Source organism: Nannobrachium achirus (genome assembly GCF_963921795.1).
Source record: "Nannobrachium achirus genome assembly, chromosome: 1".
NCBI lineage: Eukaryota > Metazoa > Chordata > Actinopteri > Myctophiformes > Myctophidae > Nannobrachium > Nannobrachium achirus.
Window position 1 is genome coordinate 34,667,855 of NC_137810.1, and position 27,854 is coordinate 34,695,708.

General features: G+C 42.5%; 1 protein-coding gene across 4 annotated transcripts; it reads right to left on the minus strand.

Moving 5' to 3' along the window:
- Positions 1–1,652: 1,652 nt before the first annotated feature.
- Positions 1,653–27,341, minus strand: sin3b (SIN3 transcription regulator family member B). 4 transcript variants are annotated; one of them, XM_080725133.1, is made up of 19 exons: positions 27,088–27,341; positions 25,230–25,336; positions 24,695–24,848; positions 24,032–24,397; positions 21,832–21,987; positions 21,424–21,552; positions 21,108–21,197; positions 20,858–20,976; positions 20,180–20,393; positions 19,902–20,018; positions 19,561–19,799; positions 16,482–16,665; positions 13,218–14,115; positions 12,117–12,286; positions 11,472–11,645; positions 6,686–6,778; positions 6,422–6,516; positions 5,435–5,633; positions 1,653–2,943 (listed from the first exon to the last, which is right to left on the minus strand). In XM_080725133.1, exons 1-19 carry the CDS (start codon positions 27,196–27,198, stop codon positions 2,707–2,709), a joined length of 3,852 nt encoding a protein of 1,283 aa, XP_080581259.1. In that variant the 5' UTR covers positions 27,199–27,341; the 3' UTR covers positions 1,653–2,706. The 4 variants fall into 4 exon arrangements, with proteins under 4 accessions (XP_080581259.1, XP_080581258.1, XP_080581257.1 ...); XM_080725132.1 differs by having other exon boundaries at positions 11,472–11,639; positions 24,032–24,418; XM_080725131.1 differs by having other exon boundaries at positions 24,032–24,418.
- Between the last annotated feature and the right edge of the window lie 513 nt (positions 27,342–27,854).

Sequence of the window (27,854 nt, forward strand, 5' to 3'; positions counted from 1 at the left end):
AAACAAACCAAGAACTGACATTTGTGTTTGGAAGATTATTTCTCTGCTGTAACAATGTTTCTTGACAATAACCAGCGGTGGACAAAGTTCTACACACGCATCAACGTGTAAACTAACAGCAGGTAGGGCGAGGTAGGCCAATGTTATGAATTACATTACCCATCAATAGCAACTGCTGCTTTTAAGAAACTTTTCCGACTGAAAAAGCACACCGTTGCCTCTTATCTGGTCGTTCGTAAATAAGCCACACTGAATGGACTCTCAATGTCACCCGGTGCGCATTTCCGAACGCACCCTAGTGTCAGCAGAAAATACAATTCAGCTTATAGTCTAGTAAATCTAGGAAAAAAATCCACTCAGGTTGGAAAAAATTGTGTTATTTAGTTTCTCAACCGATTCTGACAGGAAATTAGGTCTACTAGCCAGGATAAAAAATCTACCATAATCTGCTCACTGCAAATACCCACAGTGGCCAAATCAAGTTGGGCTCCCATCGACTTTCTATACAGGAGGAAAATACCCAGAAACAAATCTGCTTTAAGTAGGATGTGAGGGGTCTTACTAGGGGTTTGTCATGATGCTGAATCCATTGCAAGCATTTGTTTTGCACAAAAAACATTCCTTGGGCTAAAAATGGCCCCAGAAAATGATGGTTTAGTGATGAAAAGTGATGAGTCATCTCTTTTCATCAGTTTTGTGGGCGTTTTCTGGGGCCAAGGAATGTTTTTTGTGCAAAACAAATGCTTGCAATGGATTCAGCATCATGACAAACCCCTAGTTAGACCCCTCACATCCTACTTAAAGCAGATCTTTTTTCTGTGTATTTTCCTCCTGTATAGAAAGTCGATGGGAGCCCAACTTGATTTGGCCACTGTGGGTATTTGCAGTGAGCTGATTATGGTAGATTTTTTATCCTGGCTAGTAGACCTAATTTCCTGTCAGAATCAGTTGAAAAACTAAATAACACAATTTTTTCCAACCTCAGCTTTATTTTTACTGGACTATTAAGCATAATCTGAATATTATCACTGAATGAATGGTGAATGATTACTAATAAGGTGTTTACAAAATATTGACTTTAATACCGACAGCCACAACAGAAAAAAACAAACCTTGTTTCATTTCGGACATATTACGTAGTTAGGAGAGTACCCCATCTGGTGGCAAAGCAGAGGTACTACATATAAATCACATGCTGTGGCAAGAGTCTTAGTCTTTTCTGATTTCAGCCAACTGAAAGACAATGTAATGTAACAAAGTGAAATGTGTTCGTATATTGACACTTAAATTGGATTTATTTACCGATGAGTCTGTTGTTCCTCGGAGTCCACCAGTGCTGTTTTACTGCGTTGTTGTTATGTTAGTGTCCACTATTTAATTGATATAGTTTAGGAGGTTGAACACTACAAAATAGCCAGAATGTAGTATGCACGTTTTAATTGTTAGCTTTCGGACATACTAAAAATACATTTGGCAAACTAAACTAAACCTATGTTTGATTTTGGACCCGGGAATATACATACTGTAAATGATAAGAGGGGGGGGGGGGGGAAACAAGGGACAGGATTTAAGAAGGTCACAACTATGTTGTTTATTTCATGATAACTGATACAGGATAAATGTTATACATTCTTTTTTTTTTAACACTGATATTTTACTTTTATTTTCAATGTCAGTATGCAAAAAAAGACAACAATCCAAAAAGTAAAGATTTGGTGAAATCATGAACATGATTCAGATGCTTTAGGTGATGCTTTATAATATTAAACCAATCTTAATTAATTGTGAGGACTTTGCATCACCCCGGTGCTAGTTTTAGATGAGCTATGATGACAAATGAAGAAAACAAAATGACAAACAATATGAAAACATCAAGAATTGGCTGACAGCAAACACTGTAAAGAACAATGATCTTCAGATGCATCATTCAACATACTCATGTAAATGCATATATAAAATACATAATCACCATTGTATATATGCACATACTGTAATGTAATTTACTACAGTTGTAGAGTCTGTACTGTGCATACAAAAAGACAAAATGAAGAGAGCAGACACATACATACATACACACACACACACACACACACACACACACACACACACACACACACACACCCACACACACACACAGACTTATCATACCTCTCTGTATAAACACACAAACCAACCAACAGGCAAAAGGCTCTCTGGCTTTAGAAGCTAAAAACTACAATGGGCTTTAAAAAAAGAAAAGAGACATTCACATTTCTCAAACAAACATGATTTAATAATCTCCCAACTGACCAACTGCATGTCCGTCCATCAGTCTGATCAGCTTGCAGTGCTGATTGCCACCAGAGAAGCAAGGATGATGATGATGATGATGTAGTGCTGAGGATTGATGAATAGCTCCTGGGTCCACATCAAACCCATCACAGCCCCAATATATCAATTAGGTTGCCAGGTCCACTAAAGTTCAGGCACACTGTCTCTCTTAGCCCCCTTCCCCACAGCTCTCCCTCTTACTGTGCACTCATTCACCGACAGGCCACACAGTGGACTGGCCATGTGCAGACCACGACGGGGGGTGAATGAGTGACTGCGTTGTGGAGGTGGGTAGAGAATTGGGACTGCAGCCTTCGACTGTATATGATGTAGTGTAAGAATGAATGTCCATGCATTTATCCATGTGTGTACTGTATGTCCATCTCTCTCCATCCTTTAAGGTGAGACAGGTGGTTTGCTACTGCTGTAATGAACTTGGTATCTGTTGACTGTTTGCCCTTTGACCTCGGTGGACAAACAGGTGGTCTTGCAGGGGATCATGTCTTCTTCCTCTTCGCCCATAAGCCAATCCTGGACCGAGCGCTCGGCTGACGCAGTCACGTGATCGGCCAACCATCCCTGGTGCCACTTGTCAAAGCGCTCGTGCTGGTTCACGGCCACTCTGTGTTGCGACTGTGGTAAGAGAGAGACAGAAGGAGGGACAGGAGATTCTAATCAGATTAGCCAAATATACAGAATGATAAAATACTGGACAATAGTTTGCTCATTTGGCTAAAAACATAGCCAGGCAGAGTTGAGAATTCTCTAGACAAAGACACCCAATTCATGATGAACAACTAAAAGTAATATCCAAAAGCTGAGTCATGGAAATTAACATTTTACCCTTTCGGGCTGTTAAGTATGACATCATTTTGTAGGCAGAGGAGAATTTCTGCCCCCAATTTCCGTGAATCTTTTTACTATTTTTACTATTTACACATTTTTCTTCTCTTTGTTGTTGAAAGGAAAGTGTTAGAATTATACTTTAGTCGTTATTTTTGTCTCGGATCTGTTGAAAATAGCGAGGGACAGAAAATGCTCTGGGGGCAGATTCTCCTCTGCCTACAAAATGATGTCACGGCTTAAAAGCCCCATAGTAGTTGGGAACGGCTGCTCTAAATCCTAATTTAAAGGATAAGGCCCTTTGCACACCAAGCCCATTTTAAAATGTGCAAAAATATTGCACATATTAAAATAAATATGCACTCATGTCATGTTTATTATCGCTTACACACAAACTGAAACATTGTTGTCTGTCAATTATTTGTGAACATGTTCAATTTACTGTGTTAGTTTGCACCGACCATTAGATATTTCTGCAAAACAAAAAGGTTTTGTATTAGCAATAGAGCAAATGTATGTTTTTTTTTAAGCGAATGTATGTGGCTTTCTGTTATGCTATGGTCTGTATGCCTTATCCTCTCCCCATCCCTGTGAGTGAGTGAGTGACAAATCAGGCTGTCGCTCTAATGCCGGAGAGATTCGATCTCTGGCCGTCTAGACCATTTGCATGTCACACCGCTACTCCCCATGTTTCCTGTCACTCTACATTGATTAGTGTGCTGACAAGCATGTTAATTGCGTGGGTAAAATAGGCTCTCTCCCCAACTCTACCTCCCTAGTCCCCCCCCCCCCTCTCTCTCTCTTTCGCTGATTGAGCTCTTCCTCTCCAACTCCATCTCTCCCTCCCTCACTGATTAAGCTCTGGTCTGACACACACAACAGAATCTGTTGCCTAACAACGACAATTTGCGCTGCAGTTGTCAGATCTCTCCATGTATGGGTGTGTCCATATTTGGAAAGAATCTGTATTCTGGACACAGTCTGACATACCCACAGACAACTTAAACTTTACAGTTTGAAGTTGCCACTAAAAACGTTGTTGATTAATTTTCCCCATAGACCTTTACAAAAATATTTATATAAATTTATTTTTAGCCAAGAATCAAGCCATCCAAGATCCTGGTGAATCAAGGAAGATAAAACCTTTGATTCTGTGAAAAGAAAACACAATTGCACACTTTTAATTAAATTAGATAATGGTCACCTTTGCTGTACATAAATACTTTATGCAACACAGTCCAAACTACTGAAGGAGACAGTGGTCTATGAAATAGTTTTCTGTTGTTTAAGTTTTAATATAAGATGACCAGTTTCATTCAAAGCTGAACATGTTCTCTCCTCTTTGCCAATATTTGTTGCAGCTTCTTTTCATCAAGAAGAAACAACAAATTCTAGAGGTATGCACTGGCACTACTAGGGGTGTGAAAGAATATTCGATATTCGAATATTCGTTCGAATGGTAACAATAAAAGAATATTCGAAAGTAAAAAATTGAGCTTCGAATTAATTTATATTTAATTAAAACAAATCTACCGCACTTCTCGCGAGATTCTGGGCGCATGGAACGTTAAAAGGTGGCTGGTCTCGCAAGGCAGAAGTCTCCATTAGCTGCTGCAAAAGTGGGCTGATCTACAGGTCCACAATGGAGGGTATGCGCGTGACATCATCATCATACCAGGAACGCCTACTGAGTGGTTTGATGGCCTTGACAACTTTATGAAGCAAAAGCGGCAATTTCCATCTGTGCGTTGCCTTGTTCGTGTTCTGAAAGATTTTACTCCTCTACCTTATATTTGGTACCATATTAAACTCATTAGCCGCCATTTAGAAATGGCGTCTTTCAGGATTCACCGCCAGAAGTCTCCATAGACCTCCATGTAATCTATAGTGCACGCCCATGCACAGATCATTCAGCTTTCAAACAAAAACTCCGTTCAGGCATTCACGAGATAGCAGCCATTATGTTTTTACATTATGTAAACAAACATGGCTGCCATGTTTGAAAGATGGGGTTGGTATGGGGTCAAACATGCAATTTCACGATCGCAATCACGCCTACTAGATAGAAGGAGGTCCAATTTAAAAAAATAATAAGAAAAAAAAGGCAGTCAATGAGTTAAAGATCAAATGAAAAAGAAAAAGAAAAAAAGAAATACCCATCTTCAGTTTTGAATTACATTTTGTCTAGAATGATCAGTGAGCTTTTCAGCTGTAGCAACATTTTTACATGTTCATTGGGGTCGTAAGGGTTCGTTTATATTTGAAAATAACAAACTCCCACCTTTCTGGCCTTTACCAGGGCTCCTCTGCGGTACATGTAGTCCTCAGAGTTCATGACAAACACCATCTTGTGGGTGTTGAGTTTAAAGCGACAGTCCAGGCTGCCAGCACTCTCTACGCCCAGCTGACGGTGCCACTCTCTCCTGCAGCGCATGGCCTCCACCTGCCGCACCTGCCAGCGACGGAAACGCCGGAGATTCCTGAGGGAAAGCAACAATTGAGACAAACTGCTTATGTACTTCTAGAAACACATTTTTGACAGAACAATGAATTGTATTCTGTATATCAGGGGTCTTCAACCAGGCCAAGGACCTCTTAGTTGAGAGAGATGAAGCAGCGACCCCTATAACCTTTTCATAGATTCCATATAGTTTCATCATTTGACAGCAATCATCAGTGTATTTTGGAATCATGTCAATTTGTGTTTACAGATATTTAACCACTTGAGCCGTCATTACCTAATAAACTTGAACTTTTACTCTGTACTTAGTCTGCTCTTTTTCCCCTCTACACCAAACCTCTTTGCCGAAAATAGCCGATCTACAAGCTCAACGCCTCGTGCTGTGAGGCGTTGTGAGCTTGTAGATCTGCTATTTTTGGCTACAGTTCTCAGAATTTGGACACTAGGGTTCAAGTTGTTAACATAAAAAGGATTTGAAGATTTGGAGGACCCCCTGTATCCAAGGACCCCCTGGGGGTCCCGGACCCCCTGTTGAAGACCCCTGCTGTATATGTATGCATGCATGCATAGCACATATGTGCATACAAATGTATTGTACAGGCAGAGGCTTCTTACAGGATAAGAGCAAAGGTATGAGCATTAATGTGAGGATACGGCAGGCTAAGAAGTTAGTACCAACTTAATTTCACAGAGGAGTAATTTGTATTCCCAAGAATGAAAAGTAGGCGGCAGTAGCTATAATCTCAGCATAGTTGTAGTTAAAAATTACACCTCACTGTCCTACATACATGTTTAACTCTTTCTTACCTGGGCAGGAAAACAGGTTTGAAGAAGTAGCCATCTGCCTGAGCGCACAGACTGGACTCTGTCCCCACAAAATGCTCCATGTAGCTGGACAGGCACTAAGGTAGCAAAAACAACACTTTATGATGCAATAAACATTTACAGAGAAGGGAACCTTTTCTATGGTGTGTGTGTGTGTGTGTGTGTGTGTGTGTGTGTGTGTGTGTGTGTGTGTGTGTGTGCGCGTGCGTGCGTGCGTGCGTGCGTGCGCGTGTGCACATGTGTTACCTGTACATCTAGTGGGTCATCAGCCTGGGCCTCCTCTGTGTCCAGAAGCTCGATGGTCAGTGTTACATGACCCTTGTTCTGGATAAACATCACCTGTTAACATAGATGACAACAAAAGTAAACCTCAAGCAAACACGACTGGGGTTTAAGGCAATATGGTGAGGTTAAAAGTGTTAGAGGAGCACCCATTTTCAACATCATCTTCATATAATTGGTCCTCACTAATGCTCATTATAAGATAGCACCATTTCTGTCTACTCACTTAGCGTCTCATTGGTGGGCTGTCGACCGATTCCAAGATGTGACCCCATTAATAGTAAATATACGTTTGAAATGACCAAAGCTGCCTATCGATGATGACACTGCTAGGCAGGTTTCTGAACGGTCCACAGACTGAGTGAGTAGATAGAAATGTTGCCATCTTAGAATGATCCTAAGTGAGGACCAATAATAAGATGATGCAGTGGTAATTTAAGCATTCTGGAGATCTAAACCAGGGGTTCCCAAACTTTTTGATCTCACAACCCCATATTATTAGCGAACCCCCCTCCCCCACCGTTGTTCGATTTTATCTTTGGCCGTGGGCGTTTTTCTCATTTGTGAGTCTGTGACACAACTGTTGGTAACTGTCTGGTTGTCTGTCTGTCTGTGTGTGATAGTGATCTCCCCTCTCGCTTGTTAATGTTTCTTCGCGATCCGTAATTTAACTCCGCGAGCCACGAGGGTACAGATGGATGGAATCAAATGGACTCCATGAGATATGTAGCCTGCTTCCAGACCATAGACCCCACCCACTCTCAGAGTGGACTGTTTCTCTGGTCTGGAGCCGAGTACATGAATCGGCAGTTATAAGACAAAATTTCCGGCTGATCCAATGAGCGTGGGGGGTGGGGGTGGGTCTAACGAATATCCAATCCGCGCCACAGCCCGTTTTTTCAAGCGACGTCATCATCAGAGTGTCATCATTAGAAGACGAGGTGCTCACGTGGGTGCTCACGAGGAGACCTGTAGTGATTTTTTTTTTTAAATCAAAACACCTCCCACCCCCCTGCCTTGCAGAAATCGCCCCCACAATAGGGCACAGTTTCAGACTACTGCGTGAGCTGAGTCTGAGATCAGGCTATGAGGTATGTACTGTAATGTAACTCGCTCCTGGAGTAACAAAAACACAGACAATGTCTCTTTTAAGCTGCAATCCCAATTTGGGTCGCGACCCATAGTTTGAGAACTGTTGATCTAAACAATGCATTTCGTGCCCGGATAGCTCAGTCGGTAGAGCTCTCGCCTTTGTACTGCAAGGTCATGGGTTCGATTCTGGGCACCGCCAACTCAGCGTATGAGTAGCACGGCTTGGCAAGTCGTGCGGCAAGTACTGGGAGCTGATGGTAGGTGTGGCGCTCCACCTCAGCAGTCCATCTCCCAGGGGTCTAGCGCATAGTAACGGGGACAGACTCCCGCGTGTTACCGGCTGATACCGACAATAAGCCACTCCCGACCTACTTGTTGGGTAGCTAATTTGTTTGTGTAGGCTAGTGAGTCCTGACCCTGCTGTGTGTGTCTGCCTCATCTTGGCTATCTGTGTGCAGTCTGTGCACTGTAGCTTTAAGCTTCCGTTAGTAAATGTATGCTTTTTACTAAGGGAGGAGTTTTTAATCAAAATCATATGTGGTACTTGCCCAAAGGGAAAGTGCTTTTGAGACCATGGTGTCAACCCCTGCCTAAGACAATGTGTGAATTGTGCTGAAATAACTGTCCAGATAGTGGACGCCTTCAGTGTGAAAGACCTTGTAGCAACTCATAATGTAATAACGGCTCATAATGTAATAAGGGCTCATAATGTAATAAGAAAAATGTAATAAAAACTCATAATGTAATAATCAGCTCATAATGTAATAAAAAACGAGCGCATAACGTAATAATGGATTTTTCAATAATGTAATAATGTAATAATGTGTTACATTAAGAACCTCCACATAGGAGGCTCATAATGTAATAAAACTTCATAATGTAATAATGTATTTGTATTACATTATGAGCTGATTATTACATTATGAGCTTTTATTACATTTTAATTATTACATTATGCGCTTGTTTTTTATTACATTATGAGCTGATTATTACATTATGAGTTTTTATTACATGTTTTTATTACATTATAAGCCCTTATTACATTATGAGTTGCTACACACCCTGCCAACTTTGTTGATGAAGAATGGAGCAACTACCGGTATCTGCTAAACATGCAGCAAATGAATACATTTGGGGATCATTTAGCTGTACAAAGAGCATCCACAATGTTCAACATACAGTTCGTGATTGTATCGACACTGGGTGTTGATGCAACATCGATAATATCCCCATGTGGTCAGTATGACAGTCTGCCCACTTTGCCGAAAAGGCATTGACACTAAGGCCCACCTGCCCCCGGCAGGTAAATAAAACTTTGGGGCAGGTGAAGTTTGCTTTCAGGTTACCCGACCGGGCAATTGCTCATTTGAGAGGGGACACGACCGTCAAACACAACACAAGATATCTTTCTAAACACCTGAACGTGGCCATAAAAAATATATATAAAATGACGAAGTGTGAAACCATAGCAATCATAACTACCTAGGTATTTGGATTTGGAGGTATTGAAGTATGATTCAAAATTGTTATTGAGTTAAATTGAGTGGTAATTAAAATCTTACCTATCATTTTATAATGGACGATTTACTTTTTGGGCAAGTGTACATGACCTTTGGGCAAGTAGAACATGACCTGTACTTGCCCGACGGGCAAGTGCCTCTTAGACCTTAGTGTCAACCCCTGCCGAAGGTCATGGGGACCATTATGTAAGCCTTGATGGACCAGTCACACACTTGATTCAAAGAGCGCACCACTTCGATCTGTCCAGACCTAGGGCCAGAGTGGGGGCCTTACGGCGAGAGTGAGGTTCAGATTTAGGGCCAGACCAGAGTGAGGGACCGAGTCAGGGCCAGAGTGAGGGCTAGACTTAGGGCCAGAGTGAGGGACAGATCAAAGTGGTGTGCTCTCCTCTGCTTCCTGGACTCTTTGAATCAAGTGTGTGACTGGTCCACCAAGGCTTACATAATGGTCCCCATGACCTTCGGCAAAGTGGCCCAGAACTAGCAATGGCAGACTGTCATACTGACCACATGGGGATATTATCGATGTTGCATCAACACCCAGTGTCGATACAATCACAAACTCCATTCTTCATCAACAAAGTTGGCAGGGTGTGTAGCAACTCATAAATTAATAATGGCTTATAATGTAATAAAAACATGTAATAAAAACTCATAATGTAATAATCAGCTCATAATGTAATAAAAAACAAGCGCATAATGTAATAATTAAAATGTAATAAAAGCTCATAATGTAATAATCAGCTCATAATGTAATACAAATACATTATTACATTATGAAGTTTTATTACATTATGAGCCTCCTATGTGGAGGTTCTTAATGTAACACATTATTACATTATTGAAAAATCCATTATTACGTTATGCGCTCGTTTTTTATTACATGAGCTGATTATTACATTATGAGTTTTTATTACATTTTTCTTATTACATTATGAGCCCTTATTACATTATGAGCCGTTATTACATTATGAGTTGCTACAGACCTCACACTCTGTCAATGTTGATCAAAGGAGACACAGACATTTCAGTGATGGGAGTGCGAGATTGTCTATGTCAACACAGCTGATCAAAATGTCTTGGTCAGCAATATACATTTTGACAGAGAAAAGACATGTTTGACCCAACAAATTAATAATAAGGCAGGACATTGTGTCAATGAGAGAGAGATGGGGGGATGAAGGAGTAAGAGGAAGATGAAAGGGCAAGAGTGAGCCAGATGATGGAGAAGTGTGAGAGAATGAGATGAAAGAAGAAGAAAGAAGGGAAGAGGTTTTGGCTCTGTGACATTTTGCCCCCCAGGTCAGATCTACTTGATGACACCTGCTCTACAGTATTAATTTTTAGTTGACACTACAAGTTGTTCAAGAAAGAGTTCTAGGGCCTGATTCGGCAACATTTTCAAAATGTCTTTCATGAAGTGGGCCTGTGTCCATAGAAAGCGGGGGAGTAATGCTCAAAGCACTCTGCCATCAAGTCCAGAGCACATCTTACTAAGCATGTGTGTTTATTTATGGCAGCAAAGTTATTAGTTATAGGTAGCCTAGCTGAAATAATGGTAAACATGGACATCTCATTGTATGTGGTAACGACCCAAAGTCAGGTAATAAAAGACCGGGTTGTCAGACACATCCAGGTGGATCAAATGTAATATTGAAGAGTTGCATTACTCTCCAAAAGTTGAACTATTTTCAGCTTGATTCAGTGTGCTGAACCACAAGGCGTGGTGCTGGGAAGAGGAGAGCTTCAGTGAGTCTTTACCATAGAATTGTATGGCAGCCAGCTCGCAAAGTTCTTTCTGAGGACAAAGCTGCGAAAGAGTTCCTAAGATTAAGCTTAACTGAAATTCTGTCAACATATAGGCAGAAAACACAAGTTCACCCTCATACTATCTATGCTGCCATTGAATATTTTTTTTAAAAGTTACTTTAGCAAGCTATTTTCCACGTTATTGTGACAGTGTTTTCAACCCATTAATTACTAAAATGACAACAAAACACAAAATGCAGAACATATATTTATTAAATGATGAAATAAATCTTTGCGGTCAACCAGCTATCCATTGGCATCCGTCGGGGGCCACTGGGCCAAAGTAATGGTGGGCTAAACAGGACAGCCTTTGCATGTTCATTGCTCACCTTGAAGCAGTTCTCCTCGGCCATGACCCTCTCTCCTTTCCACTGGTAGCTGGTCTCCCAGGCTGCCCTGACACACTGAGAAGACAGGTTGCCGCCCGCTGCCCCCCTCTTCCTCTCAGCCAGGTACAGGTCAGCCACCTGAAGGCACACCTCATCACTAACCAGGTGCTGCAGCTACAGAGAGATTAGGGGAGAGGTTGGAGAACGGGAGGACATTATTCTAAAAAGATGTGGAAATTATATAGACAGGTTACAAATTAGCAACCAGAGTGTTATGTGATGTAAGGGGAATGTAACCAATTTAGACCTGTTACACCTATACGTTGTTACATCTTTCAAGCTGGGAACGCCTCTAGTGTTTTAAGTTGTTGCTATAAATCGCTGTTGTCGACCATCTCCTTATTCGTTGTTACATCTTTCAAGCAAGGAACACCTCTAGTGTTTTAAGTTGTTGCTATAAATCGCTGTTGTCGAGCATCTCCATATTCTAACTGTTTTTTCGTTTTTTTTTCAACACTTGAAACGTGGTGCGAAGTCATGTGTTTTGAGCTTGTAGATCTGCTACTTTTGCAATTTTTGTAGGATTTAGACAGTTTTTTTCCCGCTTTCAGGTCTAAATGGGTTTAAAAATAGGTGATGAACTACCTGTCGAATGATGTTGTGGATAAGCTTGTCAATGGTGAAGCCTATGTAGGCATGAATGGTGAACATCTCTCTCAGAGTGTCTTCGTACTGCGTAGACTCCAGGTTACCATCCAGCAGGCTGCGCACCATGTCCAGGAAGGCTGGGTAGTATTCCTCTAGCTCTACCTCACCTGTAGAAGGAAGGGGAAATAACATTCACTTTGTTATCAGTCTATTCTACTCCACTAATGCCATACCATGGCAGGTTTACCACAACAAGCAACCCCGATCCAAAACAGCATTTACCCCATAACAGACTAACTTCAACCCTTTTTCATTTATGTGCACCAGCACTTCATTTGGTTGTACCCAAACATTTTGAACGCAATAATACATTTTATATTTTAACTTTTTTTGTCAGCTCTCATACACATTGTAGTTAATTTCTGTTTACTATTTATGCTTAGTAATCCAAGATTGCACAGGGCAGATATGACAAATAACTTCCGGACTAGTGCTTTTCTTTCTGTAATCTGATGTTTGTTAACCATTAACCAGTGTTAGCGAAAAATAAATTAAAAACTCCATCTCTAGCGATCAGTAACACTAAGCAGGGAGATGGGGTCTAGCGGCTGTTCGCCTTTTACGGCAGCCCATCAGGAAAAAAACTGATGGGCACATGTTGCAAGCTTGTAGATCTGCTATGTCTGCTGTTTTTGGAAAATGTTTGAAAGAAATTTTCAACATAGAAACGATTATGTGAAATAATTGCGATTATCTCAAATTACAATTCCGCGATTATGTAATAATTGTGACAGGCCTATTTGGTTCAAAATAAAATGTATTGTCACCATGGCGTGACCATGACATTTAGCCATACTTCATAGATGTTTGGTTGCACTCTAGTACCCCTGTAACGGACAGTGCAACAATAATTACATATTATAATAATAATCCTATAATAAAAATGGTTTCCATCTTTATCGTCTTTCCTGCCGACTATGTTGACAACTAAAATATCTAAACAACTATACCTCAATCATCTCGCTCTAAACATCATGACTGATTGATCATTTCAGAATTACATCATTTAATCATAGATGTGCAACTAGCTGAACATACTAGGCTGTTTGAGGCGCAGCTCCATGGCAAGGTCACAGGCCTTGTCCCTCCGTCCTTCTGCCAACAGCAGCCTCTCCCTGCTCTGCTCGGCCCTGTGCTCCAGCAGCTGCCGCTCTGCCTGGCGGTACACCCGCAGCAGCCGTGAGCAGAGCGTCTGGTGCAGTCGCAGGAAGAAATACCAGTTGTTGTTCACAAAGAACAGGTTATAGACACCGTCCAGCTCCTTCTGGTGCTCGGCCTCCGGGTCGCGCAGGTCCACCTTCTCTCCGGCTGCCGCCGAGCTGGTCTCCATAGGGGTGGGGGTGGTTGCTGAAGCAGCGGTCGGAGGGGCACCGGGCGGTCCGACGGTGCTGCTGGAGGTGGCGGAGGCTTCAGTGTCTGCAGGCTGAGGAGGGCTGCAGCGTCTCCGTCTGGACTCGCCGTTCAGCTGCTGCTGCTGCTGCTGCGGTTGGGGTTGGGACTGAGACTGAGACTGGGACTGGGCCTGGGGTTGTTGCGATTGAGACGGACCACCTGTGGATACCCCTGCTCCCGTTGTGTTATTAGAATGACTACTTCCTCCTCCTGATGAAGACGACGCCGCTCCTCCTCCTCTCTCTCCTCCCTCCTCAGGGTCGACCTCCTCATCGGTCCAGTCCTCGGTGTCGCTGAGCTCACCGCGGCGAGCGAAGAACAGGTCGGGGACAAAGTGCTGGATGATGCGTTTTATGTGGTCCTTGTCGTCTTTGTGGATGGCAGGCTGCCGCTTGACGTGGTAGATGATGAGAGCCGCGGCGTCCTCCAGGATCTGCTTGTCCTCGTAGGTGAACACCATGTGAGGCTCAGTGGCAGAGCCTGTAGTGGAGCCGTTGCGGCCCAGCTGGCCCACACCCGCCTCCTCTGTGCTCTGCTCCTGCCGCTGGGTTAGAGGGACAAATCACTAAAGGTTAACACAAGCAACCATGTAATTTAAGTTACGCGTCACTTACAAGATAAAACCTTATGCCCAAGTGGCATTCAGGTGGTGCAGGGGTAAAGAACCTGCCCACCGCCGCCGTTCCATTCCACCACCATGCCTCCGGCCAGGGCACAATTTTGCATGTGGGAAGTCGGCAGTTGTTTTCTGTCGCTACACTAGTAGGGATTGCTTGTTCCTCCACACAAGTTGTGCCCTCCGAAAACTCCTTACTGTCAGGTAAAAAGTAGCAGCTGGCAATCAACTGTGACAGGAGCTATTGGCATACAAATAAATATAAAAAGGTTTTAACTGAGAATTACACTGTTTTTGCATGAACAACTTTTTTTATGGGGGCGGCTGACAAAACATTTGTTTTTTTTAATGGGATTCATTAGCATTAACACTTTGCAAGCCACGGGGAGCCCCTTAATATTAAAACCGGAATATACCGGACATCTGAGCAAGGATGTCTCAGCCGCGCCGTCTTTTACCGTACTGGGTCATTAAAAACGAAATAAATGATTTGTATCCGAAAATCGGCGATCGTCTAACCTTCCCTAGTCACCACTCGTCCATCGATAGTGCATGGCTCGTCTGACATGAAGCAGAAGTGACGTCAGGTCCATTCCTTCCAGAGGCTTTCCAGCAGCCGTCCATTTTCTGTTTATACGTTAGTGCTAGTATAGCAGGAGTGCTGGGGGCTATGCGAGCGAAAATGCTCATATCTACTCTTGAGTCACACGTGGATTATTTGAGCCGACATTTACGTGAAAGGATCGTGCACGCGAAACGCACAGGGAGAAGCTGCCTCGGCCAAAACTGCCACTCTATCCCAATGGAGATCCAGATAATCATGGTGAGCTAACGACCTGGAGATTGAAAAAAAAAGAAAAAACAACGGCGCCGTCCAAGAAGGAGGGGTGGCGGGCTCATGTTTATAAACATAATATTATGCCTCAGATCATAATAAAATAGAAATTTCACGGCTAATCTATCAACAGCCATTTTATTTCGGCTAGCAAAGTGTTAAGGACAGACATGGATTTGGTTCTGCCCAACAGTGACAAACTAGGTCAAACCTCCAGTTCAAGTAATACATAAAAAACCTGCAGGATATTTCTACAACAGTAGATCACCAGATCAAAATAACACGGGTAATGTGCAAAGACTTAATGCAGAACATTTTACTAATTTGTCACAACATCTTCTGATTGTCTTCCCTGTGGCTGTTATAGTACCGGTATGTGCTTGTATTTGTGATTTTGTCTGTCTTATATATTCAGCACATGTCATACATGAAAACGGTAGTAAACGTATTATCCACCTCGACAGACTGTGCAAGTTAAATTCAGTCTACCTGTCACATTGTGTGATGTGACTATGACCTACTTAAGTCAACCTACTGTATGCTGAGGCAATGTGTTACCTTTTGAGAAAACAAAACAAGAAAGAGGAAAAATTGGACCCTGTCCTGGCTTGCCAGAGGAGGCATGGGTTGGCAATTCTATAAAGAGAGCTGATAATATCTCAATATCATTTTTCACAAAGCTGTCTGTACATATATAGTGCAGTGGTTTTCAACTTGGGGGCCAGGGACACCCAGGGGGTCCAAATTGAAAGTTGATCTTCAACATTATTACAATACAACTATAGTGTGCACAAGAATGGCTATTTAGAGCAGAGTTCCACTGTCCTATCTATACCTATAGTACATAGACAGTATAGGAAATCTGTAGCCTGGCGGGCCATCCCTGATACTGCGTTCACTCATTGCTTCCCCAGGGAACGAGTGAGTGAATGCACAGTATGAGGTTGGCTTGCCAGGCTAGGAAATCTGGACCAAATTACACCATATCAGACCAAATCATGTCTAACAATGAAAATGTTCTTAGATCGGGGTCTCAAAGATAAAAATCTTATCTTGCCTAAATGCCTAATGACATTTGGCCTAATGCATATCAAATTGAGGGTCATTGAAATTAAACTAGGTTGACAATCGCTGGACTGTTGAGTCCCTTTACTTCAACTCATGAAACCTGTCAAATTTCCACTGTGATTCTGATTGTTGTTCTAACGGTCTTGTATTGACCATTGTAGCACCAATGCAGCCACAATTTTGGACACCGCCAGAACTCCATCGTAGCCTACGAGTGTGGTTCGGCTTGTAGGTGGCCGCCCTGACCCAATCACACTGCACTATCCAAGATGCTTACATTTAACAGAACAGTTTAACAGTCAACATGGACATTTTGTCTGGGACAACATGCCAATATCGTACAACGTGTCATCCCGTTAAGAGGCCACATGTTCTCACATTTGATATTTACCTCATCATAGACACTCTCAATCTCATTGAGAAGGCTCTTGGAGCGCAGGGCCTTCATGTCATTCTGTTTGAAGTTGACTCCCTGGTGATCCAGGGACTTGAGGTAGGCCTTCTCATACTGCTCCCTCCAGATCTTATTGAAGCCCTGCTGGGCTTCCCTCCACTCCTCCTCCTTGGCTTTCAACCTGGAGAAGAGGGGGACATTTCACACTCACCGTCAACCAGAGTCCTGTACGGGTCCAATTTTGACATTTTCACAATAAAATGTCGCCCGCCCGTGTTTAGTCATGCACCGCCCGTCCCCATCCCTGCACCCGCAAATTTATAATAGCATATATTCCGCCCGTTTTCACCCGTGTGTGTTGCACCTTGTTTGACACGCTGAGCTGTGGTTATGTCAGCTGATGTAACCTAGACTCATGTAGAATATGCAACATACCATTTTCTTTTTAACCATTAGTCTCTCGCCATCACCCTCATAATTCACAGGGGCCGCTAGACCTGCTGATGTTTCCGTTTCTGCTCTCGATCTATGGCATTGTTAGTGTAGCACACCTCTCAGCATGTCTTACACTGTAGCAGTGTTTATTTCTGGGGATGGGAGGGGCAGACAGTATGTTGCAACATGCCTGTCGTTTTTAGGACTGCCTTGTTGAGCGCGGATTGTGTTGTTCGAAGTTAGCACGCACCCACACACAAAGTGTCGTAGTGGGTAACGATAGGATAGGATAGATGGATCTATCCAGCTGCACGTTCGCACACAACATTACCCACATGAAGCAGCTCTCTTGTGAATATTGTCACGGTATCAACTTGCTGAAGATGACAAGTGCACAGAGCTACCAAAAATTTAGTTTTTTATTGACAGATATGAAATAGCACATTTTGTCTAACTGTATTAGTGCCATTTGAATACAGAGGAATTACAACCAAGGCTGCTAAGAAAATAAGTTGTTTGTTTCTTCCGGATGAATCCAATGACAGCTTCTATGAACTCAAACTGCATGTGTTGCAATTTAACACATCATGCAACGTCCTCCAGTCCACGTGATCAAAACAGTCTTGTAATACAGTGTCATAGTGGGCGCCATTTGCTTCAGCTTCTGCCAATACGCAAGCAGGAGCAGAATGGAGGAGACATCTAATTTGTCGGACGGAGGACGTAGGAAGGGTTTAAAGGCATTGCAGAGGAAGAGCAGCCAGCAGTGGTCGAGTGAGCTATCTCCCCGTATGTACAAACACTCTGTCCTATATACGTTTCTATATTTTTATTTAACTACGCGTTGTTGGCAGAATGCAGAGCTGATGTTCCAAATCAAACTGTAACACTTTCCCCCCAAACAATTATGAATTAATTAAGTAAGACTCCCTAATCGGGAGATAGGCGACCGTCACGTCGCATAGACACACTTTAGAAGGCAATCGTAGCCAATCAGGAGGGAATAAGGGAAATCCATGTTGATGACATGACTTACATGGCTTTGCTGATTTTAGGCCAAAATCTGTTTTGCAAAAATCGGCCTGATGGTGGCGCTAGAAGAGGGCCATGTGAGAAATCAGGTGCGGAGGTTGTGATTTGCCATCCAAGGAGTGTGTGCAAAGTTTGGCATCGACAGGGGCAACGGTGCCGGAGCCCGGAGATAAGAGTAGGGGTAAAAGTGTGACGTTAAGTTACGGACAGACGGATGGTCGCAATAACATTCCCAGAAGCCATCTTAACAAATTTCTATTCTAATTTCTGAAGATCATACGCTGCAATCACTATTATGTTAATGCTCTGCATTAGCTTTCTATTAAGCTATGTATTAATACATTATCAAAAGAGGAGATGCCAGTGAGTAAAGGTCATTGCACACTGCTGCGTTTTTTCAGCCGAATATAGGAGCGAATTTCGGAGCACGTAAATAAAGAAATCAATATTATTATAATGGGACAATGCAAGAAATCACTTTCAAGTATTTTTCTCTCGTAAACCATAGGAGCTACAGTTTCAAACCTCGGAGAGGAGATTCATAATGATTTTAAGAATGAATCGAAAAATAATTACATCACTCGGCCTCATGGTGGCGCTATAACGGCCCACTTTACGTTTTGCCCCGTAACTCTTGAACCGTAGATCGGAAAATTAAAATTCTTTTTTCCCTGGATTCCTTGGGTCAAGACGCATCTCGCCATATAGGCCACGCCCATTTGCGCCAGGATAGATTTTCCGCCATCTTGAATTTTCTCCAAAACACACTTTTTGCTCCTTTTCCTACATATTTTCTTCAAATGTCACAAAAATCGGTACACATGATCCACACACACACACACACACACACACACACACACACACACACACACACACACACACACACACACACACACACACACACACACACACACACACACACACACACACACACACACACACACACACACACACACACACACACACACACACACACACACACACACACACACACACACACACACACACACACACACAGCTCCACTTCACACGGGTGTGATTTTTTTTCTTTTTTTTGAGTTTTGTCGGGTTTCTTTTTTTATCAGGAGCCCTGACGCAGGCTATTTAGGACGGGCCTCAGATCATTCAGTGCACGCTAACCCCCCCCCCCCCCCGTCTCCTCCTAGTCAGAGCTTTGCGGTTCAAGTGGTAACGCTTAATGTCCATCTTTATGATTAACTTGTCTTTCATCTGCTTGCCACCTTTACTGGATCTTGCTTGTGTATCTCACCCCCTCGTTTGAAAGTGTCTGTGGCTCTTTTAACTCGTAATTATAAGTCTTGTTTTGACTGTTCAAAAGTAACTTTACCGGCAACTGCAGTGCCATAAACCATATGCGTCTCGCTATTATTGTGTCTCTAAGCAACACTAAGCAATACTTCATACACCGGGTGCCGTGAAGGGCCCTTCACAATAAAGTGTCTCCCCTTTACCTCCCAATGAACCACGTTGTATGTACACTGGCTGGGCCGCCTCCATCCCCAGGCCCTGATGCGAATACATCCCCTGCATCCTCTATTCCTACAGCAGTTTACATTGTGTAGGTGCATTTTAGGTACCAGAAACTCACCTTTTGAGCACCACAGGCACAGCGGTGGCAGGACTCCTCTTCAGCCCCTCGATGATCTCTGGGGCCTTGTCACCATAGATACGGTAAACAGCGCGTCGCTGGATGACCTCAGATGTGCCGCCCAAACAGTCATCCAGTCGAAATCGGTCCTGATCCTCAGGAGAAAGGCGGGAAAGTTTCTTCTGGACACTCTCGAGAACCCGGATGGTTGCCAAGTTCGTTTCCAAGACAACGTCCAGCTGGGGAGAGAAATCATGGACACAGAGGCATAAAGATCAATAATATTGAAAACAGAAAGAAGGGGTGGGGGGAAGCTGTATGGAGCTCTCTAGTCTACCTACCTCAAACCTTTCATCCTCACAGCGGTGTAACTGTTCCTCATAGGGGGTTTTCTTGGAGCTAACAAAAGTGGAGTCCTCTGACCACGAGGGGAAGGACACCCAGGTGTCATTCAATACCTGAATATACAAATGCATGCACACACAAATACAAATTGAAAATGGGGAAAAACTATCTCAGGGAAAATAATGTAACAACAATTAAGTACACGCTTTAGTATTACATTCATAATACTTATACAACTAATCAAATATACTCTGAGTCAAAACAAAAGGTTTACCTCCTTGCAGATGGCAGTGCGTCCACTGCACTTGGGTTGCTGGTAGGTCTTGGGCAGTGCTCTGTAGCTGGACCCCAGACGTTTGCAAGAGGCATAATCCACCTCCCGGCCCCCTCCCCCCTCCATGTAGCGATCTGACAGTCCCGACACTACATGAGAGAGTTCTTTGTCCCCCAGAAACGACTTGAACTGTGTGTACAGTTCCGGAAACTTCCTGAAAGAGGAAGAAAACACGAAGATGAATGACATGATTGCAAAGCACAACGGACATTGATCACACGTTTCAGCATCTGATAAATATGACAAATCTCAGTAGAGCATCTGTAAAAATGCCACATACGGTGCTAAATAGCATCATATATCCTTAAATACACTAAATCTATCAGTATTCAATTTAGATCAATTGTAAGGACTGCTCAACTGGGGAATTTGAAAAAAGATTGATTGACGTTTATGATGCAGTACATCATAATGCTTAGCAGTTCCTTGAAGTAATATCTATTATACATATTTTATGTGCCTAAATGTGAGCGTCGCCGACTGTTAATAGTCCCTTGAACCACTGCATCATTACAATCAGTCATCCATTTGTCCATTCAGCTCCGCTCCTTTAATTGACTAATTCCATCTCTGCATGTGCCCTATCGGTGCATCCATCTCATCTTTCAGTCAACTCACCCCAGGAAAGGAGTGACTAACTGCAGCAACTCAGCTCCAGAAACAACTTCCTGGTTGAACAAGGCGATACAGCGCAGGAAGTTCTCATATACTTCTTGGCTTTTGAACAGGCGACGAACCTTAATATAAATAAAACAGAAATTGAAACAATCAGCATTTCAGGTGGCACAAGGAAGCTACATTACATCAGGATGACATTTATGGAGAAGAGATGGCTACAGGATGAGGGAAGGAAGCCGAAAGTAATTACCTTATCAAAGAAAGAAAACTCTCGTAAAACTCCATGTTTACCAACAGCAGCAAAAGACTGATCTTTGGTGCATGAATACTTCATCTTTTTCTAAGTTAGAAAAAACAACTAGAGTTAGATCCCTTTATTTTCAACACAGAAATATGTATAACAAATGAGGCGTTCAAATTCTCCAATCAAAGGCAATAATATAGTGCACAAAATAGTACAAATTAATTCCGATGAGTTTTAACAATACATCTACAATGATTGATCGGAATGATTCTCAACTCATTGGTAGGTCTAAGCTACACAGTATGTTCTGTAATGACAGTACCTTAAGTAGAGGGGTCATATGTGGCAGCAGCATGGGCCTGGGTCTCTTTTTGTTCTGTTTGCTCATCATGTCCTCTTCATCTGGCCTCTTAAGCTGTTCTTTACCCCCAGTCAGAGAACTGCCTGTGAACTGCAGGAGGATAGAGGACACAGACCATTTATGCTAAAATAGCATGTGTGCCATAAAATCTACTTTTGCGTCCATTTTCCAAGACGATCAATGTGCAATTCCTTAACTTTAACATTAACAACATAAAACACAATCAAATCTGTGTAAAAGCAAGAAAACCAGATCATTAGAAATGAATAAGGGGTTTGTGTCCAATAGAGTAAATTTGATGTGGTGCATTTTGAAACAGCAGCATAATACGCAACATGGTCCATTAGCGAAGTTGATTTAGTGACTGACCAACGATCTCTTGGCATCAGGCAAAAACTGCCCAAACTCGGCCAGCAGGTCTTCCTGTCCCTTGAAGAGACTGGCAACTTTGGAGAACACCTCATCCTCCGTCATCCCACTGCTGCCTCTGCCTCCCCGGCTCTCCTTCACCTCCAGCTGCTCCTTCTGAATGGTGGGAAAGAGGAATAACGTTGTTATCCACACAAAGATAAAATTGTCTTACGCCGTTTTCTCCAGAATTTAATTGTTATGCCAATCTCATCCTCCCCACACACATTTCTGTGCGATGTCACTGCTGTTGTATCCTACGGATAGGGATGGGACGATAATTGTTATTATCGTTTATCGTGATAAAAAGCACTCACGATAATTGCATTGTGGAGATTTAAATTTATTGTGTAATTATCCTCTGTCATAAACTGGGATCATTTCACCTTTTATTTGCCAAGCTGTGTATCTTGTACCATTTAAACCCCCTATAATAATAATAATAATAATAATAATGTAATAATACAAGCTATAGGACAATAGATCAGTACTTAAAACACTAAGACACTTTGGTAGAGTTTTGAGTTGTGTAGTTACTATGTCATGATGCAACTAGTCTAAATGGTGAAATATCTTGCTCTTTGGCATTGTTAATCAGAAATTGATCATCTAAAAATAGCCTCCTCATTTTCTTACATTGTACGGTGAAACCGCTCTCAAAAATCACGTTATCACAAATGAATGCAAACAAAGCTGATTCTGCCAATATAACCTCACAAACCCCAGTACAGCATTATTTTTAAATACGAATGTCAACTTCATGTTGATTTAGCCAATTGTAGTAGGAAGAAGACCCGGACTGGATCCACAGAACCGGATATATTGGAAGAATCAGATGTGTTTGTTTTGATTTATGTGCTGAAATAGTGACTTTGAGAGCCGTTTCAACATACAATGTAAATCAATCAGGAGGCTATTCTTGGATTATCAATTTCCAATCAACGGGGCAACAGAGCAAGTTATCTCACCAATTGGAAAGTTACATAAGATAACTGCACATCCCAAAGCTCTACCAAAGTGTCCTTGTGCTTTAAGCAACAACAACATGGTAGATCAGTACTCAAGTAAAAAGGAAACACCAAATATAAGATGACAGACATGTTGCAATAATGGTTACACAAATTATTATGTCTTTCAACAAGTGTCTCGTCCTCTAAGAAATGGACTGCTCAATAATCCTTCACGTCTATGCCGCTGTTCCCGAAAACATACTTGTTTGTTCTTTAAAAATGTTAAAGCAATACTCCTATCAATTACTCATCCCGTTGGTATGAATTATTCCAGTTGTTCTCAAATGGGGTAAGGGGGCTCCCAGGGATTTTGATGGGGTTCCAGGGGGTCCCCAGCAAAATAAGTAGATAAAGAATCATATCAGTTTAACAACTTTAACCCTATTTTGTACTTTGGCTATTCAAAAATAGCCAGTGTATTATTTATTTAGCCAGAGTATAATAGTTTGTAGATCAGCTATTTTTTTTATATCATTTGAAAAATCGACAGGGAGACAAGGAAAGACATGTAGCAAAGTCGTCACTGGAATCAGGGAACAGACCCAGGACACTCTGTCAGGCATCAGAACCTATGTGGTAACTGGTAAGTAACCGCCTTAACCACTCTGCACCTCAGATTTGTCTCTTATGGGGGTTCCACTCCCCGGCACAAAATATTTTCAGAAGGGGTTTGTGGCCAGGTACATATCAATTCAGTGCAGTGGTCCTAAACATGAATTAATTATCCAATTTTTGGATAAACCATTTCTGGCAAATGCTCTGATGCAAACCTTTGCCGATCCGTGCATTGAACTTAAGTTGGATTATACTGCACGAGTAGTATGAGAATTTCTTATGGAAGTATGTCGTTTTGGTGTTGTTACCCTCAAGTTTTTAAGTACCATGAAAAATCACAATGTGATTGGAATACCACAGGTTTTTCCGCCTGATTTTCAGAGAAACCTGAATCCAATCTTTGAGACAACATGAGCTGAGTACAACTATAGGGACAATGAACAAAACCAATGAGGCATGGAATGACTCGTCTAATATCACAGTACTTATTAAGTCATTTCATAATTGGCAGGCTCCTTTTGAATTGCAATCAGCCATTTCATGCATTCATGTATCATGCATGTGCACACACTGTGTGCACATTAGCTCCATATTACCTGGTACGTATGCAGGATCTCCAGGAAGGCTCTATAGATCTCTGGATGGTCGAGGAAACGGTTCTTGATCTTGTTCACATAACTAATAGCACTGTCGAACTCTACAGGGCTGGGCTCCGAGGCAGGGGGCGATACAGAGGATGTGGGTGCCTGATTCTGGCTCTCCCTGTTAGAAAGGGGAAGGGAAAGTCTACTGGGCGGTTCTGGAGGTCCTGTGGTGGTCGAGGAAGAAAGCGTCTCTGACGTCGCCGCCACTGTTTCACTGCTCGGGGCAGGGCCGGCCTCAGGGTGACTAGATGAGGTACTACTTGAAGTGGCTGCCACTGCAGGGGGGGCTGGACTCTTTCCCTGCTGGCCTGGGGACACCTGGGTACCATGCAGAGAGTGCTGTTTAACAGTACATAAACAGATTTGAATTTCTCAATGGAAAGAAGGTAAAAAATATTTTAGGGACAACATCTCTTTCCACACAATACAAATTAGTCTAACTGAAAAGAAAATATGTAACACTATTCAAGCGCACACACTTTATATCTGGGACAACCCAGAATACAGGGTGAATGTGGCGATGTACAAGTCTGATGCGGCAAATGCCGCAATAGAAACATTGCAATCTTTGTCTCTGAACATTTTGCCTTTGCATTTGTAAAATCAGTGTCTCACCTGGGTAGAGAACGGAGACTGGAGGAAAACCATTCCATTCTTAGGGATTTCGATTCGATACCCCGGTGGTAAGAAGGCATTGAAGCCTAAGACCAGGTCTGGGTGCCCATGGAAGAGTTGTGATACACGGTTTATAACTCCTGGTGTGTCAATGCTATTTGAGAGAACAGGCATATAGTTTTAGTGTCCCAGGAATTGTGACAGTGTGAGAGCATCATACGACTCTAATGCAATTTCGTAGTTACAATATTTGCTAAATAGTAAATAATGACCCAAGAAAGGGGAAACTTTTCTTCTTTTCTTTTACAGAAAAGACCAATCGGAGAGGATATTAGAAAGTTAATTTCATTCATTTAAGAGACTGGACCACTAATAGTAATAAGTAATACGTCAATAGTACCCTTTCAAAGCATTGATGGAGGGACCTTTATAATGAGATTTAAATGTATGAGTAGAACTTAACCGGTGCTGAATGGCACTATTTTAAGCATCTCTGCTAAATCAATGGTCTAAAAGAAAATTGTTATAGCTATACCTCTGTGACTTGAACTCTTTCATGATGTCGAGAAACTTGTTGTATATTCCAGGGTCATTTCCAAATCGTATTTTGACTTGGTCCAGGTATGACAAGGCATCTTCAACCTGAGCACACAGACACACACAGGAAAAAACAAATCAAATGCAACACAAGATAACATATCTAAAAGAGTGAAATGTCTTACTCTTTGAGAAGCAAATCCAACATGGATCGTGTTTTCTACTACGCGTCTAATAAGCTGCTGTCGCTGGACGTGTCATCAAGCCGTGTTACTACTACAGTCAAACCCTACAACATAAACATAGGAAAAATGAGCACTGCAGGGTTTTCTCAATGCCATCCGTGCAAAAAGGGCAAACGTAACGTTAGATAGCTAACGTTAGCTGACTTCACTCACTGACAAGTGCCATATATAAACAAATACAATACGAATCGAATAATCAAATACAATTAAATGAGTGTATACATTAACAACGTGCTTTGACAACCAGATGGCTGCCAAAAACCCTCGACGCTGCCACAATAAGGAAAACGGGACAATTTGTTCGCACAAAGCATTGTAACAATTAATCCATGACTGCGGTAGCCCATGGCTAACACTAGCCAACAACCGGTGATATGACGAAAACCACAACTAATGCAGGTAACACAAGTCAAATAACACAATTACAACCAGTGGTGGAAAAATAAGTAAAAGTATCGATACTGCTATGTAGAAATACTCCGTTACAAGATGTACTTGAGTAACAGTACAAAGGTATTGGTATCAAAATGTACTTAAAGTACAAAAAGTAAAAGTACTCAATAGGCTGAAGCCACACCAAAGTACCTATTAGAGTGGATTCCCCATTCCGCCAATGCATTTCAAAGGGAATGGAGCGTTTTTTGCAGAAATCCTCTACTAGCATGAAACCGCCCCCTTCCCATTGCAATGCATTGGCGGAACGGGGTTAATTATTTGGATCCGAGATGTAGTCTGGAGCAGAAGTAAAAGTATTGGAAATTGGAAATACTCAAGTAAAGTACAAATACCGCAAAATTGTACTTAAGTACAAATACAATACTTGAGTAAATGTACTTAGTTACCTTTACACCACTGAACACAACGAGTACTGCCACACACTACAGCTGCCTTTTGTTGACGCTACACCGCCAATCCGTGGCGAATTACGATGCTGTGCAAAACCATCCACTGTCACATAATAACGTTACAACCAATCTAACAAAGAATGCTTCTTTTTCTTCAATGAATAAGCTAAGCAACTGGAGCAGACCGTAATAGCGTAAAGACTAATGTATAGTTCGTGGCGCCACCATATCACTCGACAGAAAACGACGTAATTTTCAGCCAAAAGAATTACGGTATTTTTAACTGGGAAAGGAAAAAAGTGTCGACGGGCGTCGCGTCGACACTTTTTTCTCTCCAGTTGAAAACAACGTCGTTTTTCGTCGGGCTCATGCGACAAAGTATAAAGTAGCATTAAAAAAAAAGGGAACAAGGAGGAACTTCCCACAGCCGAGGTCGTTGTTAGCTGCTTTCATTATTATTGACACTGTTGTGAACATTCCTCCCTCCACCAACTCTTACTATCGAAACGTCGCATCAAGAGTGGAACCGTATAAACGCCATGTCCATCTATCTACTCTAGCACTGCATACTTTTAATAAGGCCAGGGAGCTAACTAAAGCGTTAAACGTTAGCTGGTTGGGTTTCTTTCACTTTTACGTTACAGCAGAGCAGAGAAAGCCTCCAGATCCCATGCAATAGGATGACGAACAAAATGGTTGTGACTGACTGGGGAGAGGACGACTTTCCCCTCTCTCTCTCTCTCTCGTATTCTCGTTGTCTTCTTACCTTCAGTTTCTGGAAGTGCTGTTGTTGCACTTGCTTTTGCGTTACAACGTAAGGCTTGTCTTGAATCTGGGTTATTTGCTTCGTGTTGCCGTGCGCCTGGATCTTCGCCATTATCCCGGCGACGGGGAGGCTTGAAGCCCACACTACTACCACCACAACTTGACGAGGAAAGCTTCGGTGTCTCCGCTTGTTGGCTATCCGACAGATCGTCCTCCTCGTCGGGTTGCCAGCCTTGCGAGCAACGCTTAACGTTACTTCCCTTAGCTGGCCAGTCTTCTCAATGCAAAAAAGAAGGAAAATCCACCCGAGTGGAGCAGAATGACAAGCAGAGCTGCCTATTCGATGCGAATGCAATTACCCGCCATTATGGGTTTTAACGAACAAGTAAAGGCTATCCGTGATAACGCGAATGCTCGGAAAATAAGCTTTTTGAGACAATGGTTGCCGATTATGTTATTTTAAATAAGTATCGCCTGTCTCTTTAAATTCGGCGGCAGCAGCCTCTCTTGGCGTCCGGAAGCCAGAGTAGGAGTGAAAAACTCCAGTGCGCAGCCGCATAGAGAGGCGGAGTCCACTTCACAAGACATTCAGATGGTTCAACCAACACCCCCACCAATGCTACAAAGACAAGAAACAACCTACTGTATGTGTATGTTGTTATGTTATGTGTAGTGCCTTGGCTGGCTACACACACGTCTTCGTAACATAGGCTTTAGAACCCGCTGCATGCATGATCAAAACAGTGAGACAACAGGGCGAAGAGATGG

Excerpts from the sequence above, each read along its gene's own strand:
- sin3b (XM_080725131.1), bottom strand. The coding sequence starts at position 27,198 with ATGGCGAAGATCCAGGCGCACGGCAACACGAAGCAAATAACCCAGATT. Across the intron at positions 25,337-27,087 it reads AGCACTTCCAGAAACTGAAG|GTTGAAGATGCCTTGTCATA; the intron begins GTAAGAAGACAA and ends CTGTGTGCTCAG. Across the intron at positions 20,019-20,179 it reads GCACTGCCATCTGCAAGGAG|GTATTGAATGACACCTGGGT; the intron begins GTAAACCTTTTG and ends TTGTATATTCAG.